Here is a 16,705-nt window from a genome sequence, read left to right as displayed (position 1 = left end):
TTTTTTTTTTTTTTTTTTTTTTTTTTTTTTTAATGAATAAATAAATAAATAAAATAAATTTGTAGAATTAATAAAAGTATTTCACCGCATTCGTATTTTTCGTGAATATGCAAACTTGTAACACATTCAAGGATTACCGAAACGTTCACTTTGAAAGGACGCGTTTCATAACGTGCCGGACAATAACTAGCTGTTAAAGGGAAATTAACTTTGCTTGTGATAATGTCAATACGATGTGTCATTGCATTTTCGATGACCTTTGCGTGTACGAAATATTGCGCATGCAAAAAGCATCATCGAACTATTGATAAGTAAGAAATCGATGATCGAAAAACCTATTATCGTATTATTCGCATAAAATACGTGATAATAGTGCCTATACGATGTTCCTAAAAAAAAAAAAAAAAAAAAAAAAAAAAAAATTTCAATCATCTAAAAAAAAAATATCTAATGGAATCGCTAATACTAAAATAAATCAATTTTAAAAATATATTTGAATAAAAAAAAAGCTGACACAGATATAGATATAGATATAGATATAGAAAATATCTAAATAATATAAGATAGATAGATGCTTGCGAAAATATTCAACAAAATAAATTGACTTATATTTTATATTTTATTGCACGTATAATATACATAAAATAAATTTAAAAAAGTAATATAAAATATTTAAAAATAATATTAAATTACATATGTATATATATATAAATATTATATATATATATATATATAAATATTATATATATACACATAAATACAATATAAAAAATAAATTTTATCTTACGTATATTTAATAAATATTTATACATATTAAAAAAATTAATATAATATATCAATAATCTCGAGATTCTTGGAAAAAAAAAAAAACGTAATTCGAAACATGCTGATAATTAAGTTAATTCTCGCGTAAAAATGATTAGATAGTTTAAGTCATTTCTAATCTGGTTATTTTCTTCCTCTTCTCACCAATTGCTAGCTTGATTTTCACCATTTAATATCACTTAGTTGCTATTACATTTTTATAAATTTTATCGTTATAGTTAACGGGCTACCTTTTCTAAACTGTAAATCCGTGTTTCGTTTCGATCAGAAATAATATTATCGGCACGAATTCGTTTTCCCTTTAAAACTGTTTTAAGAGAAAGTGAAAGCATATGCCTATTTATCCGTATGATTATAACTCTTATATGTACTTTTTAATACTTTGACAACATTTTTAATACGTACTTATGATATTTCGATTTTAGTAGAATAAAATAACCTTTTTTCCTTTTGTCTTTTTTCTTTTTTTTTTTTTTTTCTTTTTTTCCCGTTATCTTCCTTTTCACTTTTCACTTTGCATTTTCATGAGGAAGAAATCCATGTTTTTTTTTTTTTTTTAAGTTACGCCTATGCCTCTTTAAGTTGCGGTCAGTGACGTGCTACCATATGAACAATTCAAATTTAATGTCTCTTTTATGCTTACCATCATCCCTACCATTTCCATCTGCTCTCTCTCTCTCTCTTTCTCTCTCTCTCTTTCTCTCTCTCTCTCTCTCTCTCTCTCTCTCTCTATTTCTCTCTCTCTCTCTCTCTCTTCTCTCTCTTCTCTCTCTCTCTCTCTCTCTCTCTCTCTCTCTCTCTCTCTCTCTCTCTCTCTCTCTCTCATTCTAGCACGCAAGCAAGCACGCTTATTCTTGCCTATGCATTCCGTGATGATTCTTATCCCGAGATTGCAACTTCCAAATGAGCAACGACGTGTTCCCTTTTGGCCCAGTTTGAAAAGAGGTGCCCTCCATCAGTCTCGATTCATCTCTAGATAACGCGTGTTATGTCAACCAGAAAAAGGGAGAAAAAAAGAAAAGAAAAGGGCCGTACCTTGACCTAAACTTGAAATTATTTGCGTATACGAAAACTGAACTCTCCGATGGTAAATCTTTACGTTCCAAAATTTTCATTTATTTCGTTCAATTGTCAAGAAATATAAATATATGCGGTTATACAATTTCATAGGAAAAATTTTCGAACAACTTTTGATATCGAATAACAGAATTTATTTATTCCGGGTGTTTTATGCTTTCGCGAATATATAATTTCTATGATAAAATATGAAAATATATCATTTTACAACGTAATCAAATTTAATATATAATTTCCAATAAATGCGAAAAGAGTATTACAGTTTATAATTACAAAAAAAAAGAAAAAGAAAAGGAAAAAAAGAAAAAAAAAGTCGAACAAAAAAAAATAAAAGAAAAATAATTTTTCGTTATAGTAACGATAAATAATATAATATAAAATGAACATTACTGAAATTTTGTGTAAAGAAATTTATTAAAAAAGAAAAAAAAAAGCAAACAAACAAACAAACATATACGTTTTAAATTTTGAAAGAAAAAAAGTAAAAGAAAAGAATTGAAACGTGTATTTTCAATTTAGTTCGTAACAAGGATTCGCCGTTTTTACTTTACGACAAGAAATCCTTTCTATTACGAAGACGAATGTACGGAATTACGAAGGAAAATTTAAACGCCTTGTCCATTTATACAAGAATTTTGAAATTATTTACAATTTCACCTGGTTCTATTCGGCTGTACAATACGGCTAAATGGAAATATTAGAACGTAGTGTGCCTACCTTTCTCAATCTTTCTCTCCCTCTCTCTCTCTCTCTCTCTCACACACACACATACACTCTCTCTCCCTTTCTCTCCCTCTCTCTCACTCTTTCCTATGTTCTGCTTTGTAATTTCAGGAAACATTTTCATTTATAACACCCAAGCAAAAATATTTCATCTCTACGTTTATCCGAATTCCAATTGTGAGTTTAACATACAAAGCAAAGTTAACGTTTCTTACGTTCATATTGACAAATCTGGTAATAAAGATATCAACAGTAATAAATTTGCATTATGATTTCTGAGAATGAGAAAGAAACATTTAACGCTTCAAGTTAAGTGACGCCTATTCTATATTTATGCAAATTCGAAGTCAATACGATCAAACGCATTCCTTTGTAAAAAAAATATTCCAATCGTGTAATTTACATTATGACGTCGTTCGCACCAGATTGAACTTTCATCTTCAAACGTTTCAACTTATGCAACTCATTTTCGCAATATCTATTTTTAAAATCTATTTTAAGGTAAGACATCTCTTTAATCCCTAACTCTTTTCAAAATTATTTATCGTTGGAAAAAATTGTTTTGTAAGTGACATGCTTCCCGATAAAATTTCATATGCTAAAATTTCTTATATTGAAATCATCATTGGTGACGATTTTTAATTTTCGATATTTGATCGAGCCAAGCGAAGTAAATTTTCAAGAGATCAAACAATATAATTCGTTGACTATTACATTTAAGATTAACAAGACTTGAAATATCTTTATTAAAAATTTCATACTCCTTTTAATTTTGACTTTAATTACTGCATAAAGAAAATAATACTAGCAAATGAAAAAAAGTGTAGAATTATTGATTTAACAAAAAAAAAAATTAATATGTTTACCCGAAGTACAATGATGGAAAAATTATTTTAAGAATCAAGTATATTATATTTTATTCGATAATGATCATATCTAATTAAAAAAAAAAAAAAAGGTCACTTCGTAACTATCGATCAAAGATAACGAAGATACTAGATTGTTCAAAAGACTATGCGTTTTTACGATAGATGTCGCTACAATTCTAAAGAATATTGCAACTGCTGGTTGAACATCTTAAAGACGACAGTCCATGGTGAAGAAAGAGAGAAACTTTTGACAACAGGGATACAAAGATAATAGTAATTATTTGCAATTACCAATTAATTTATATACATATAATGTCGTGAAGATAAGGATATTTACAAATAGAATACGTAATAACTTGATATTAATAACATTAATTGCATTTGAATATGTATCAAAACACTTACGTACTTTCTTATTATTGATTAAATTTAATTTTATAAACTATTTGTTTTGTACCGGTACACCTGGTAATACTATGATCCTGGATCATAATGCATTATTTAAAAAGTATTTATGTTAAACCATTGCACGTAAAGAAAATCTATGATATGACTTCGTACTGGACGTGACAAACATTTTTTTTATATTCTCTAATCGTACGATTCGTAAAATGCTTTTAATTACGGTTCTCTTTGTGTCAACGTAAATATATTTGTTAATTGAATGAAAATGTAAGTTTTTAAATCATTATTTGAAATATTGACAAGAAAAATTGTGATTTTTGTAACGATATAAAAGGTAATCTACATACTTGCAAAATGGGTTCTGAACAAAGCTCACAAAGTGGTACTCAGAGCACAAGTAATGGCAGAGCAAGGACTGGCCAACTTCGTCGTGGTAAAAGCGTTCCAAACAGCGAAAAAGTGCCAGAAGATACTCCACCTAGATGTACAAGTCCTGGTGCTAGCATATGTTCAGATTCTGATCTACCATATATATCTTATACTGTAAATAGACCTATCGGAGACTCTCCGAAGATGAGCAACAAACAATTACAATTGTATAGGGGAAAAAGTTTAGGAGCACAGGATATATCAAGGAGAAGAAATAGCTTCACTCATAGGTATGTAATCATTCGAAGCTTATTAATAATTATCTTTTCATTTATGAAATCTTTGTTTCATTATCAGTCATAGAAAACCATTATCTGACAAACTTCACAATATCGTGGTGGTTAAACCAGCTGCATCGGATCCTAGCACAGAAAAAGATCCAGATCTAGTCAAATTACAGAGTATTCCCATGTTTCTACCAATTATGCGTGGAACTTTGAATCTACCACCAGGAGTAAGAGATCCAGAAGTTCTTGAAAGATTGGATCCCATTGGATTATTTAATGTATGCGCCCGATATCAACATCATCTTAATACTAATGCACAAATGATAGCTGGAGAACAAGCAGCTCTATGCATTAATCTTGAAGCTGAAGTTAATAGAATTTTGAGTCTGGCTGTAGAAAGACAAAAGAAATTTGCAAAATTTACGGAACAACTAAACAAAGTACATGAACTTAGCAGACAACTGACCAAATGTCATTCGCTTCTTAATCAGACATTAGAGAGTCTTGAAACACTTAATAATTTCTTACCGATCGAAGACAGATTAGAACCATTTGTATGGACGACAGGATAGATACAAATATAACAATTACGAATCTAATAGCTCGAAAAAATACTCTTTCAGCTTGATGCATGACGTACAAAGATTTAAACTCTAGAAATGCCTACATAAGTTCTATTCTCTGTCTACAAATCAACATCCCATTGTAAAACTAGATGTGAGTAGAATGAATATGGAAAAATTTATAACTATACTTATAAGTGATTTGAATAGTTACCACTTTAGATTACAAGGTCTACCTGCACACTATATTTAGTCATATAGATTTCTAATATTTACACCGATATTGTATATTATATACAATGCGCTTAATCTTGAAAAACAGGGATTTGTATGATACATCTATTTTCATGTGAATTCAACGATTGTATAATAATAATAATAAAAAAGAAAAAAGGAATAGAGATTTAAGAGAATGAAGCTAGAACTTGTTTTCTTCTAATAATATGAACATATACATATATTAAAAGCAATAGAATACAAGGGGATCTACTTTATTTAAAAGAAAGAAGTAAATCACTCTTTTTATGAATTCTTAAAAAATGTTAGAGATATTATAAAAATGTGTCTATATATATATAGACACATATATATAAGTGTTAAAAATAAAACGAAGAATAAATAAATTTTGAATCATTTATATATATTTTTTTTTATAAATACATACCCTAAATATCAACATCAGCAGATTGCCTAGCTTTCAACTGTCTGTATGCTGCAATAACACTGCTCTGTTCTTTTTCCAGTTGTCTCCTTTCACTAGCTGGTAAATTTTTACGTTTACCAGATCTATCAATGACAACCGATTTTGTAATATTGCTATTGGATGAACCATTCTTTGCGAATAAGGAATGTAGAAGCAAATTTTTCTTTCCTGGCTATTGGAAAAAAATATTAATATGAAAAGTAGAATGTAAATATATCATATATCTATAGTATATACTTAAAGTTAAATTGTTATTAAAGGTTACCTTGATAGTATCCGTGAGATTAGCTTTTTTAGGTCTGATAACTAATGTAGGCGGTGCATGCACTGTTTCTCCAAATTTCACATCATCTTGAAATATTTGAAAATTATCAATTAAATCCTCCTCCTTTTTTTTCTTCTTGATCAACAACTTCTGCCTTCTTTTTTGAGATTTACTAAGGTTCATATCACCTTCGCCTTCTTTATTCTTTTTCTTTTTTCTAATATTTTTATGTTTTGCCCTTAATCTCTCTAATTCATCCAACTCATCTTTAGGACGTTTAGATATACCTTCGACCTCTCCAGTATTAGAATTTCTATTTACAATGACATCGTATTTCTTTTCAAAGGCAGTTTCATTAAGAAAAGCATGAGTCTCCTGACTGACACGATAAAAAAATCGATTGTTACTTTCGTCGGGTTTTTGTTGAAATATTGGAACTGCCTTTTCTGGTTTTGATTTAGGATGTAACGACTTTGGTTTTTCACCGCCAACGCATATTAATCCATTTTTCTTCCTTTTCCTTACTTTCTTCACTTTACTTATTTTACCAGATTTAACTGCTTCCTTAAGTCTAATAAAATTTTCCAAACTTTTTGGTACTGCTTGCTCTTTGACATCTTTCGGCGGAGCGTTTATTTTTGTTTCTAACCTACAAATTCATAACAACGTTGCTAACCTTCAAAAACACTAACTTACAATGGTGATTACTCGAAAGAAAACTCACTCTGCTAATCGTTTAGCACGCTGTTTCTCAGGATCCTTGACGCCACGATGTTTCTTCCCCGGAATTTTGCGACCCATTGTCACAAATAATATTTATTATTTTCAAAATGAAATTGAATCGACGTAAACCCACGTGGAAGATATTACAATTTATTTACACGCTACTACATACAAACTAAAATGAAAGCTTAAAAAATTATTTATTATCCATTAGAATTTTTCAATAGAATATAAATACAAATTTACAAAATGTTATCAATAACATTGAGATAATATTATTACAAATTTATATCGTAAAATACTAGTTTTGAAAACGTATTTCAGTATATATCTCGCCAGATGTCTCTTCAAGATTAGTTATTTATCTCACGTAAAAGATATCTATTTGTCTATTTATCGTTTATGACGTTAAAAAAGAAAAAATAAAAAAAAAAAGGAAAGAAAACAAAAAAAGACGAATTTGTGATCTTACGAAAGAACTTTTCTTCCTAAAAACATTCGCTTCAGCCACTTTTCTAAGTATACCCTAAATATCTAATATTTGATTGTTAAATGTACGTTTAACAATCAGATAAATAAAATAACATCAATGTCGTTCTAAATATACATTCAAATGACCATCTATCTAACCTAAATAACAATGAATCTGGTTCGTTCAAAAGTAAATAACGTCAAAAGACAAACCTACGATAATTGGAAGGGTATATTCATGACCTTGAGACTATGTTCTAGCGATAACCAAAATACAGGAATGTCTAATGAACAAATGAAAGGTCAACAAAAAGCTGATGATTCTCTCTCTATAGAAGATATTACAGAGCCTACCAACTGCTGCATGTCTGGTTGTAATAATTGCGTTTGGATTCAATACGCAGAGAAACTGAGTAACTCTCTTGAAGTTAATAATCTGGATGTACAAAAACAAATTATAGAGAAAATTCAAGATCCAAACATGAAAGCGTATCTTTTGATGGAATTAAGATATCGAAATTTGATAAAAAATAGTAGTAAATAATAATTATTATTATTTTAAAAATCTGTACATACATTGCTTTTTTTTAGATATCAAATTAAATAGAAAAAAAATATGTGCTTTTTCATATTTCGAATTAATACCATTCTTACTTTTTCTTTTTTTTTTTTTTCTTTTTTTCCTATTAACAAAATTCTATTCTATTTCTATTTTCTTTTTCCCCTATTAACAAAATTAACTACGTCAATGTCAATTAACCTATGAAAATTGTTCGTTCATGAAATGAAATTATTAAATGATTGACAATAAGATAAAAGTTTATAAGTAAGCACTTTACGAAAATTTTGGTCGGACGTTAAATTCGAAAAAAAATTGAAGAATAAATGTAAAAACGCGACAAATTAGTTTAATGTAGTGTGTATGTATACTACGATGTACATTTGTACTACATTGCAAAGAAAGATAAGATATCGTAAACAATACCGATTGTTCGAATCTCATTACACGAAGTTTGTAAGCAAGTATATAAAGTATTATTGAGAAAAAAAAAAGAAAATAAATAGTAAAAATACAGAACATCGAAAGTATGAAGATACATAAGAGTGTAAGAACGTATTATTTTTTTACTTGTCATTGAAAAGTTCATAACGTACCATCTAGCGTTAAAATTACGAAATCTGTATACAATGAACGTCGATAAGAAAGATTGATCGATATCGAAAAATTTAACTAATTCGAAACGAAACGATATTTATAAATAAATTAACGATAGAGAAGTATATATTGTTTGTGTGAAGAAAAAATTTTACTTACGTATCTTTGAAGAAAAATATCGAGTTAAGTTATCTCATTAAAATACTATTATTTTCGAATGGTTTGATTAAAAATTTCGAAATCAAATGTTCACCCAACTTCAACGTTCGTTTTTTTTTTATCGGTGACGTATCCAAGAGTAGTGTGAATGTTAAACTAGTTTATGCCTTTATTCATATTTCTACGCATGTATATAAAGCCACTTGTGTCGTTGCGTCAGTAACGAGAACGTACCTTCTGTTTCGTATGCGCCGTTAATTTAAAGAACGTACTCAGTTTGTTTGCGTTTTTTGCTTTTATACTTATCAATCCAGCGAGTTAATTTTAAAGACAGACAGATAAATAGATAGATAAATAGATAGATAGATAGATAGATAGATAGATAGATAGATAGATAGATAGATAAGTAAATAGATGGATAGACAGATAAATGGATAGAGATAGAGCGAGATAGAGCGAGATAAAAGAACGGCAACGTCGTAAAAAATCAGTGAGTGCATTTTATGTTAATTGAAATAAACGATGAGAACGTTAAAATTAATAATTTCAATTTAAAACAAGCACAAACAAAATTCGATCATCTATAAAAGCTTCCTATTTTAGTGAGTAAAAAAAAAAAATAGGACAATAAAAATAACCTATATAATAATCCTTAAAATCGTTAATTAGTAATAGCGCGAGTACTTCGATTGATTGATTAAACATACGAAAAGTCAGTTGAGAATACCGTTAGAGGAATCCAGTGAAGGGTAAATATCAAGACGGAAAAGAAAACCGGATTGTAAAAGTTAATTAGATTCGAATAAATTGATGTTGGATGAAAATACATCTATGGTGATGGAACAGGATAGGTTGGTAAGGTAATGATCGGGTAAAAGGATAAGGTGTAGGATAACTCAATATATAAAAAAAAAAAAGAAAAAACTCGAACACACGTGGTATTCGTTTGTCGACCGATTAACTTTTTCACGCGTGGGTGCACGCACGCGTACGAACGTGACCGAACACGTACGAACACGCACGATCGCTTACGACTGCGTACGATAGCGACACGCGCGCGTAAAAAGGAGAAAAAGAAAGGAAAAGAGAGCGAGATAGAGAAAGAGAGAAAGAGAGAGAGTGAGAGAGAGAGAGAGAGAGAGAAAGAGAGAGAGGATTATTTTCGCTTTTGCCGGCACACGTATCTAAAGAGTCACGCACTTACGTATTCGCGTGTGTTACAAGCGAACAACATTTCTTCGTCGCTGCGTTGGCTTTTCTTGAACGACATATGTAACTGTATAGATCTATGTTAGTTGAGTGTATGCAGCCCGATGACGACGAATCTCGACGCGTAATACCGCGAAATCGTTGTAACGTGACTTTCGAAAAAAGCGAGTCAAAAGAAAAAAAAAAAAGAAAAAAGAAAAGGACGAAAAAAATAAAAAAGGAAAACTAAAATGAAAATAGCGTACCAAAGGAAAACAATGACGAAATATGTTATAATAGTGCGACGATTTTACCTACGAAATATTACTAAGCTAAATGAAATTACTACGTTAATCGTGGATATGATAATGGCGCCATTTTTTTTTCGCGAAAAGTTTTTCTACTTAACGTACGTACCGACGGAACGAAGTCAATAGTGCGTGGAGAATTTGAAAGAGGTGGAAACGGTGAAGAAGAGAGGAGAAAAGTGAGGAAAGAAAGACGAACGGAAGTAGCGGTTCCTTTCGCGGTTCTGACTGAGAGTGAGAGATACCTACATAAGAGTAGAATGCCGGCCGGTCTTATAGTTCGTTTGCTGGTTACATCGTTATAGTGTACCTATAGTTTTTTCTTAATTTTTTTTTTTTTTTATACATATATATATATATATATTTTTTTGACTTCATTTTTGACTACGTCTAACAATTTTAAAACATATGGCAAATTTTCAAAGATGATTTTTCTTTCCATGTTATTTTTTGTTTTGATCAACGTATTTAAATGAAAACTCTTCAAATCGTCATTTACTTTTCTCAAACTATAACTGTGACAATCGAAATTCAAATGATTAAATATCGTAAGTTAATTAACGATTTAACAAATTAAAATAATAATTTAACAAATTAAAAATAATGATTTTATTCGATTGAACAATGTTTTATATTATATTCATAACGTTCCAATAAAATTTATTTATTTTAAATTTATAATTTAAAATGATCTGTCATTTCAATTGGACTCGATCAGATAGCTATATAGGATGATGTTAGATGAGAATAGAAAAATCGATAGAATTAGTTTCAAACGATCATTCGCGACGACATATGCTATTGTTGTTTCAATTAAAAATAATTTTGTAAGGGTGTTCGGTTAAATTTGTGATCGAATAAAAGAAAAAAAAAAGAAAGAAGAAGAAAAAAAGAAAAAAAAGGGACAAAAGAATAAAAACAAGAGAAAAAAAATGAAGAACGAGGAGAGTGTCGAACGAGATGGACGATGGACGTTTTTTCATAATTGGTTTAGTTGATTTTCAAGATACTGACGAAGAGGAGCATAGAAGATGAATAGTTTTTAAATAGATAGATTATAATAATAAGATATTTTATTTCGATTAACGATGATGGACATGGCAAAAAAAAATTATATAAATAAAGGATCAATTTAAAGAATTAATTTAATTTTGACTGAATATTTATGTACATATTCAAATAATAATATAAAAAAGTGAATTGAGTAACATCGATCAAGAGAGATAAATAGATAAATAGATAAATAGAAAGAGAGAGAGAGAAAGAGAGAGAGAAAGAGAGAAGGATGGAGGATTGAGAGGATCACGAAATGCCGACGATCGAGAGGCTCGCAACGAGGAGAAATGCCAATGAAGAACCGGAGGAACATTCGACGACTGATACCAATACGGGACAACCAAACGAATTGAATGCATCCGAATTGTTGAGACCCTGTGCAGATGGTCATGAAAATATTGGTGAATCCTGCCTCGAGGAGACTGGAAGAAATGATTCTTCGAGAGAGAAACGCAGTCTTCTTGGTAATTTTCAAAGAAGAGCCTTCAACAGGATCAGCTTCAGAGGAGAGTCCGGACCTCTTTTGACCAGGTTAGAACGAACTTTTAGCTTAGTTGCCTATTTATAATTTTATCGTTTTACTCTTACATAGAGAGAAGGCTATCTATTTTGAGAATTTTTCGATATAGTTCGAACAGTTTTTTTTTTGTTCTTAAAGTTTTTCACAATAATCGCTATTTTAATAAATCAAACGTTTTATAATATAAATTTTGTAATAATAATAATAATAATAATAATAATAATAATAATAATAATAATAATAATAATAATAATAATAATAATAATAATAATAATAATAATAATAATAATAATAATAATAATAATAATAATAATAATAATTTGATAATAAAGTTATTCGCTTGATAGTTATTGTAATGAATATTTTTTTTTTTATTTTTTTTTTCTCAGAGTCCTGTGTAAAGAACAAAACTTGAAGGATTTTTTATACTATGTGTTTGATGAATTTAGATATAATGAGAATAAAAATAACACGAAGTGGAAAAAGATTTTTAATAACAATTATATTTTAAAGGATCTTTTGCTATTTACAATTATATTTTTTCAGTAACTTCTACATATTGTTTCGTTTTGATTTGTTTCGGCCTGAATTCTATTGTTTAATCGTTATTAACAAGTTAAAAGTTATACAAAATAATGAAGGAAAACCCTTAGTTTTTTCCGCCATTATAAAAATATCATAAAAATTATCTTTAAACTTGAAATTACTATTCAATTATCGCAAGTGCTGTAAACGTATGTCACGATGATTGTTAGGTATGAAAAAGAAAAAAAGACAAAAGAAAATGAAAAACAAGGAAAAGAAAAATAATTGTTGTCCAATAAGACAAAATAGTACATCGAACATCCTCATGCTGTTCACATTCAATCGTAGAGCTTCTTACGAGAAATGAAGATGTTTTACCTTCGAAACTGTTATTTAGGCGATAAGTAAGTGCTTATAAATAAATTATTATTTATAGTTGTCATTATAAATAATAATTTATAGTGACAACCATCTTTCTTTTTCTTTTTATATAATTGTTCTCCAAAAAGACAACAATTATTATTATTCAATAAGACAAAATAGTACATCGAACATCCTCATGCTGTTCACATTCAATCGTAGAGCTTCTTACGAGAAATGAAGATGTTTTACCTTCGAAACTGTTATTTAGGCGATAAGTAAGTGTTTATAAATAAATTATTATTTATAGTTGTCATTATAAATAATAATTTATAGTGACAACCATCTTTCTTTTTCTTTTTATATATACATATATATATATATATATATATATATATATATATATATATATATATAAAACCTGTAAAATAACTTAGAATTCGTTTTTAAAAAGGAAAACATACGATAAATTCTTCTGTTGAATTAAACGATAGAATTATCATGATAGAATTGTCACTAAACATATCCCAATTAAATCTTTTGTTAATTTCAATTGTTACTATCGAAGGGATCAGTTACGCTAAATGTGTTATATATGATCTTCTTGTTATAGGCAATTTTAAAAAAAACATTAGCTGATATGTTCGAATGATTTTTCTGTTTTGTCTGTCAATTGTTTGAGTATTATTTTATTTTTTCTTCGATCAATTTTATTTTCAAATCTCTACGTAGATCCATCGTTATTGAATGAATAACATCGTACATCTTATTTTAATATGATTTTTAGTTTGCTATAGCCCATGATTCGATACCATAGGTTTAAATGGATTTTATAATAATCATATATATATATATATATTATAAGCTTGTTTTTAAGATTTTTATTTTCGTGTCTTACCAAGGATATTCTTAACTACCCTGTTCCATTCGTTCTATTGTATTAAGATTAGTTGTTTTCTGTGTAAGTTAAGTTATGATTGATAATTTAAGGCTTGTCAGTATCAACTATCGCGTTGAAATATTTATCGTTATCTATTCTACCCTTAATCGGACAATTTTATATAAAATGGTATTTTGCAGATTTAACGTACGCTGATGTTTTATTACGATAGTTTCTCACATGCTCGTATTTTTGACGTCTTATTATCGCGGAATTTTACTTTTTATTTTGCATGATTCGAATGAAATGATAATATTTAAAAATAGTCTGCTAATTTTTAAAATATCTTTGCTGTTATCGTTTGGTACCAACTCAATATAGAATAACGCAATCCATTTATTTTTATAACTCTTATTGTATTACATTATTTATTCATTACACTTTTTGACCTAATTTACCAATCTCATACACTATATACTATTTTATACTAATTAATTAATAGCTGCTATTTTTTTTTTTAAATCGATAAATATAATAATTAGTATCTTTTTTTATTTAGATATTTTAAACACTTTTCTATTTCAATAGTGTTTAGTTTAATTCAAATTTAATTATCACACTGTTGTCTAATTGTTTCTTCACGGTTTCCCGTAATAATAGTCTTACGGCACAATTACTGTTATGAATATTGTCCACAGTTTGTGATACTTGGCTTGATTATTGACATTTTTTCTTCCATTAATACTTCGTACATGATAATTGTTATTATATCCATGATCTATCTTTTAACATAATTTTCTTTATTTATCGTAATAATTATTTGCTTAAATTTATGTTTTTTACTATTATTAGATATTTATATGACATTTACTTTATCAAAAAACTGGCCATTGAATTATGCAATGTTTGAACTTTTAACAAGATTATTAAAGCATCAAAATGATATTGTGTATTATTTGTTTTACTGGATTATATGTTAATGTTATTTACGTATATATGTATACGTTATTTGTGTTACTTACATTACTTATTTACTTTAACTCGTCATTATGCATCTTATCTCTACGGCAGATATGATGTAACGTTTATACTAGTAACTTACTATACGTCTTACTTCTACAACGGCTTCGTGATCAACTGAAAAATTATTTTTAGCTTGCGAAAAAATTTTATTTTAATAGAAGCTTTTTCTTATATCTACCATACTTATGTTATGAATGATCCTTTCGTTATTGGGTCATTTAATATAAGTTGAGAAACAATCATATATTGTAGGTCGGATTTTATTAATTATTAATTAAGATTTAATAATTTTATTGAAAAGTATAAATCCGAATATATATAACAAAATTATTACAATGTCAAATCCTTGAATATATTAAAGATCATTATTTGTAATGCCTTGACTATTATGAATAATGATTAAAACGACCGTGCAATCTGATAAATATTGATTAATTTATTCAATTGACCAAATATTATGAACAATGCTACATTCCTTTCAAGCAATTTGATTTTCTTTTTTTTTTTTAGCCTTTTTAATAAATTTCAGTGTTAGGATTGAGTGTTTTTAAGCAATTTTCTATAATAAATTTATTACAAACACTCAATTTATCACATAGTGATAAATGTATTAATCACTCTATCTATAACACAGATTAACTCATTACTGACAAACGCTAATTGACTGACTGATTGACTAGCTAAGCGCTTTTATATTTACTATATCAATTGTTTATTGAACTTTCCTGAGTTTTCAGAATCACTTTAAACCATCAACAAAGTACAAGATGATATGAACAATTCGTTGGCCCATACTCCATGGTTTCACATTAGAAAATATTAGGAAGTTTATTTTTACAGATGAAAAGAAAAAAAAATAAAATAAATTAAAATGTCGCACGAGATTAACTACTTGTCGCGTGAAATTACAATTCGATACTAAAAGTAATGCGCAACTCCGTCAAATGATCATTCCTCTTCTTTCCTTTCCTCTCAAAGCCCCTAACATTAACCAAACTCTCCCACCTTGCCTCTAATACTGCCAAAAAATCATTTCCTGCCAAAATATCATTATTATCATTTTGACAGACCACATACAATAGCATATTATTCATATTGATCTGTTGATAAATTATGGTAAATAATTATGAAATATATAACATTATATTATATTGTTTGATTTTATTTGTCATTAATCATAATTACTAGGCATTACAATTAATGCTCGTGTTAATTATACAATTCATAATACGGAGTATACATTTAATAGTTTCCGTTATCGTATTCGTCGAGAAATAGTGAAACGGAAACTAAGTTCGTTGTCGAAAGGATGCTCTGTAGTCATTGATAAATAATTTCCGTGGAGATAAGAAGTGAAGTAGGTTAATATCAGATGTAAATATGTGAAAGTCCCGTTATAATGTTCGAAATACAAAGTTTTAATAAAAAGAAATGTTCGGAGTTATATTGAATTTTTATCGAACTTATCGATGACCGTTATTACTCGTTGTGCATTCTGCACTTTTCTCTTTTCTCTTTTCTTCTTCTTTTTTTTTTTATTCTTTTTCTTTTTTTATTTGAATGTTCGCTATTTCGCGATTTATCTTTTAAACGGTAAAAGGAATGAACATGTAGTAAAATTTTTCTATTATATTACATTAATATTATGCGAGGATATTTTAGATATGTAATTATTAAAAAAATATGATGAAATATTCAACTTTGGTTTAATTTGCAATTCATATTGTTTGAATTGGATTATAGTATTCATACATGATATCGATACATATCTAAACGTATCTAAACTAATCATATTGTATTTTCATTTAATATTATATTTTTTTAAACGTTACATATGTGTGTCTGTATGTGTATTATGCGCTACTTTAAAAATAACTCAAAAAAAGATCATTCGATAAAGAACGTGTGAAAACTTAATTTTCCATTCTTTATCTATGTTATTTTTGTTTTCTTTTTATTTAATTATTAATATATTTCATATATGATCCATAAGATTATTATTCGATTTTAAATATTTTTCGTTTGTGTCTGTAAAATCTGTAAATATCTTTTGTTTGTCACTATAAGTTCAAGCTTTTCGGAAGAGCTATATGTTTCGACTGTTTTTCTAGAAATATGAAAAAAATAAACTACGAAGTTTTCGGAAGTGAGACTCGGTCGGAGACGCTTAGCCTCGGAATTTTCGTCGATAAGCTCGAAAATACTTCGTCGCTGAGAGATCTAGATCACAATGCGTTTTATGAACTCCGC

At 28.3% G+C, this 16,705-nt stretch overlaps 3 protein-coding genes and 1 long non-coding RNA gene across 16 annotated transcripts in view; 3 read left to right on the top strand and 1 right to left on the bottom strand.

Annotated features, from left to right (window-relative positions):
- The window catches only part of LOC124426670 (coiled-coil domain-containing protein 137), a 52,362-nt gene extending 41,856 nt beyond the window's left edge, over window positions 1-10,506 (bottom strand). For 5 of the 9 annotated variants that reach the window (XR_006942778.1, XR_006942783.1, XR_006942781.1 and 2 more), the window contains exons 1-4: window positions 8,596-8,906; window positions 6,811-6,996; window positions 6,087-6,735; window positions 5,783-5,993 (exon numbers count right to left, since the gene is read on the bottom strand). Coding sequence is in view for 3 of the 9 variants with exons in the window: in XM_046968659.1 (XP_046824615.1) it covers window positions 5,784-5,993; window positions 6,087-6,735; window positions 6,811-6,887 (936 nt within the window). In the remaining 6 variants the exon portion in view is untranslated. Of the gene's footprint in view, window positions 1-4,239; window positions 4,378-4,808; window positions 4,946-5,782; window positions 5,994-6,086; window positions 6,736-6,810; window positions 6,997-8,595; window positions 8,907-9,799 lie in introns of those variants that run through there. The other 4 variants (XM_046968658.1, XM_046968657.1, XR_006942780.1 and 1 more) reach the window with 4 other exon arrangements.
- LOC124426672 (BLOC-1-related complex subunit 5) lies at window positions 3,560-5,753 on the top strand. Of its 4 annotated transcripts, none has more exons than XM_046968667.1 (3): window positions 3,579-4,166; window positions 4,234-4,558; window positions 4,626-5,753. In XM_046968667.1, exons 2-3 carry the CDS (start codon window positions 4,254-4,256, stop codon window positions 5,125-5,127), a joined length of 807 nt encoding a protein of 268 aa, XP_046824623.1. In that variant the 5' UTR covers window positions 3,579-4,166; window positions 4,234-4,253; the 3' UTR covers window positions 5,128-5,753. The 4 variants fall into 4 exon arrangements, with proteins under 4 accessions (XP_046824624.1, XP_046824623.1, XP_046824622.1 ...); XM_046968666.1 differs by having other exon boundaries at window positions 3,580-3,767; XM_046968668.1 differs by having other exon boundaries at window positions 3,560-4,558; window positions 4,632-5,753.
- On the top strand, window positions 10,503-11,192 carry LOC124426680. The gene is made up of 2 exons (XR_006942784.1): window positions 10,503-10,639; window positions 10,810-11,192. It is a non-coding gene; the product is annotated as an uncharacterized LOC124426680 (long non-coding RNA).
- A 63-nt stretch (window positions 11,193-11,255) lies between these two features.
- LOC124426661 (inward rectifier potassium channel 2-like) overlaps window positions 11,256-16,705 on the top strand; it is a 39,033-nt gene continuing 33,583 nt past the window's right edge. For both annotated transcript variants that reach the window (XM_046968631.1, XM_046968630.1), the window contains exon 1: window positions 11,256-11,678. In XM_046968631.1, the coding sequence (XP_046824587.1) occupies window positions 11,401-11,678 (278 nt within the window). In that variant the 5' untranslated portion in view covers window positions 11,256-11,400. The remainder of the gene's footprint in view (window positions 11,679-16,705) is intronic.

Source organism: Vespa crabro, chromosome 9 (assembly GCF_910589235.1).
Source record: "Vespa crabro chromosome 9, iyVesCrab1.2, whole genome shotgun sequence".
Classification (NCBI taxonomy): Eukaryota; Metazoa; Arthropoda; class Insecta; order Hymenoptera; family Vespidae; genus Vespa; species Vespa crabro.
The sequence above is the reverse complement of the archived record's forward strand: the minus strand, read 5'-3'. Positions and strand labels throughout refer to the sequence as shown.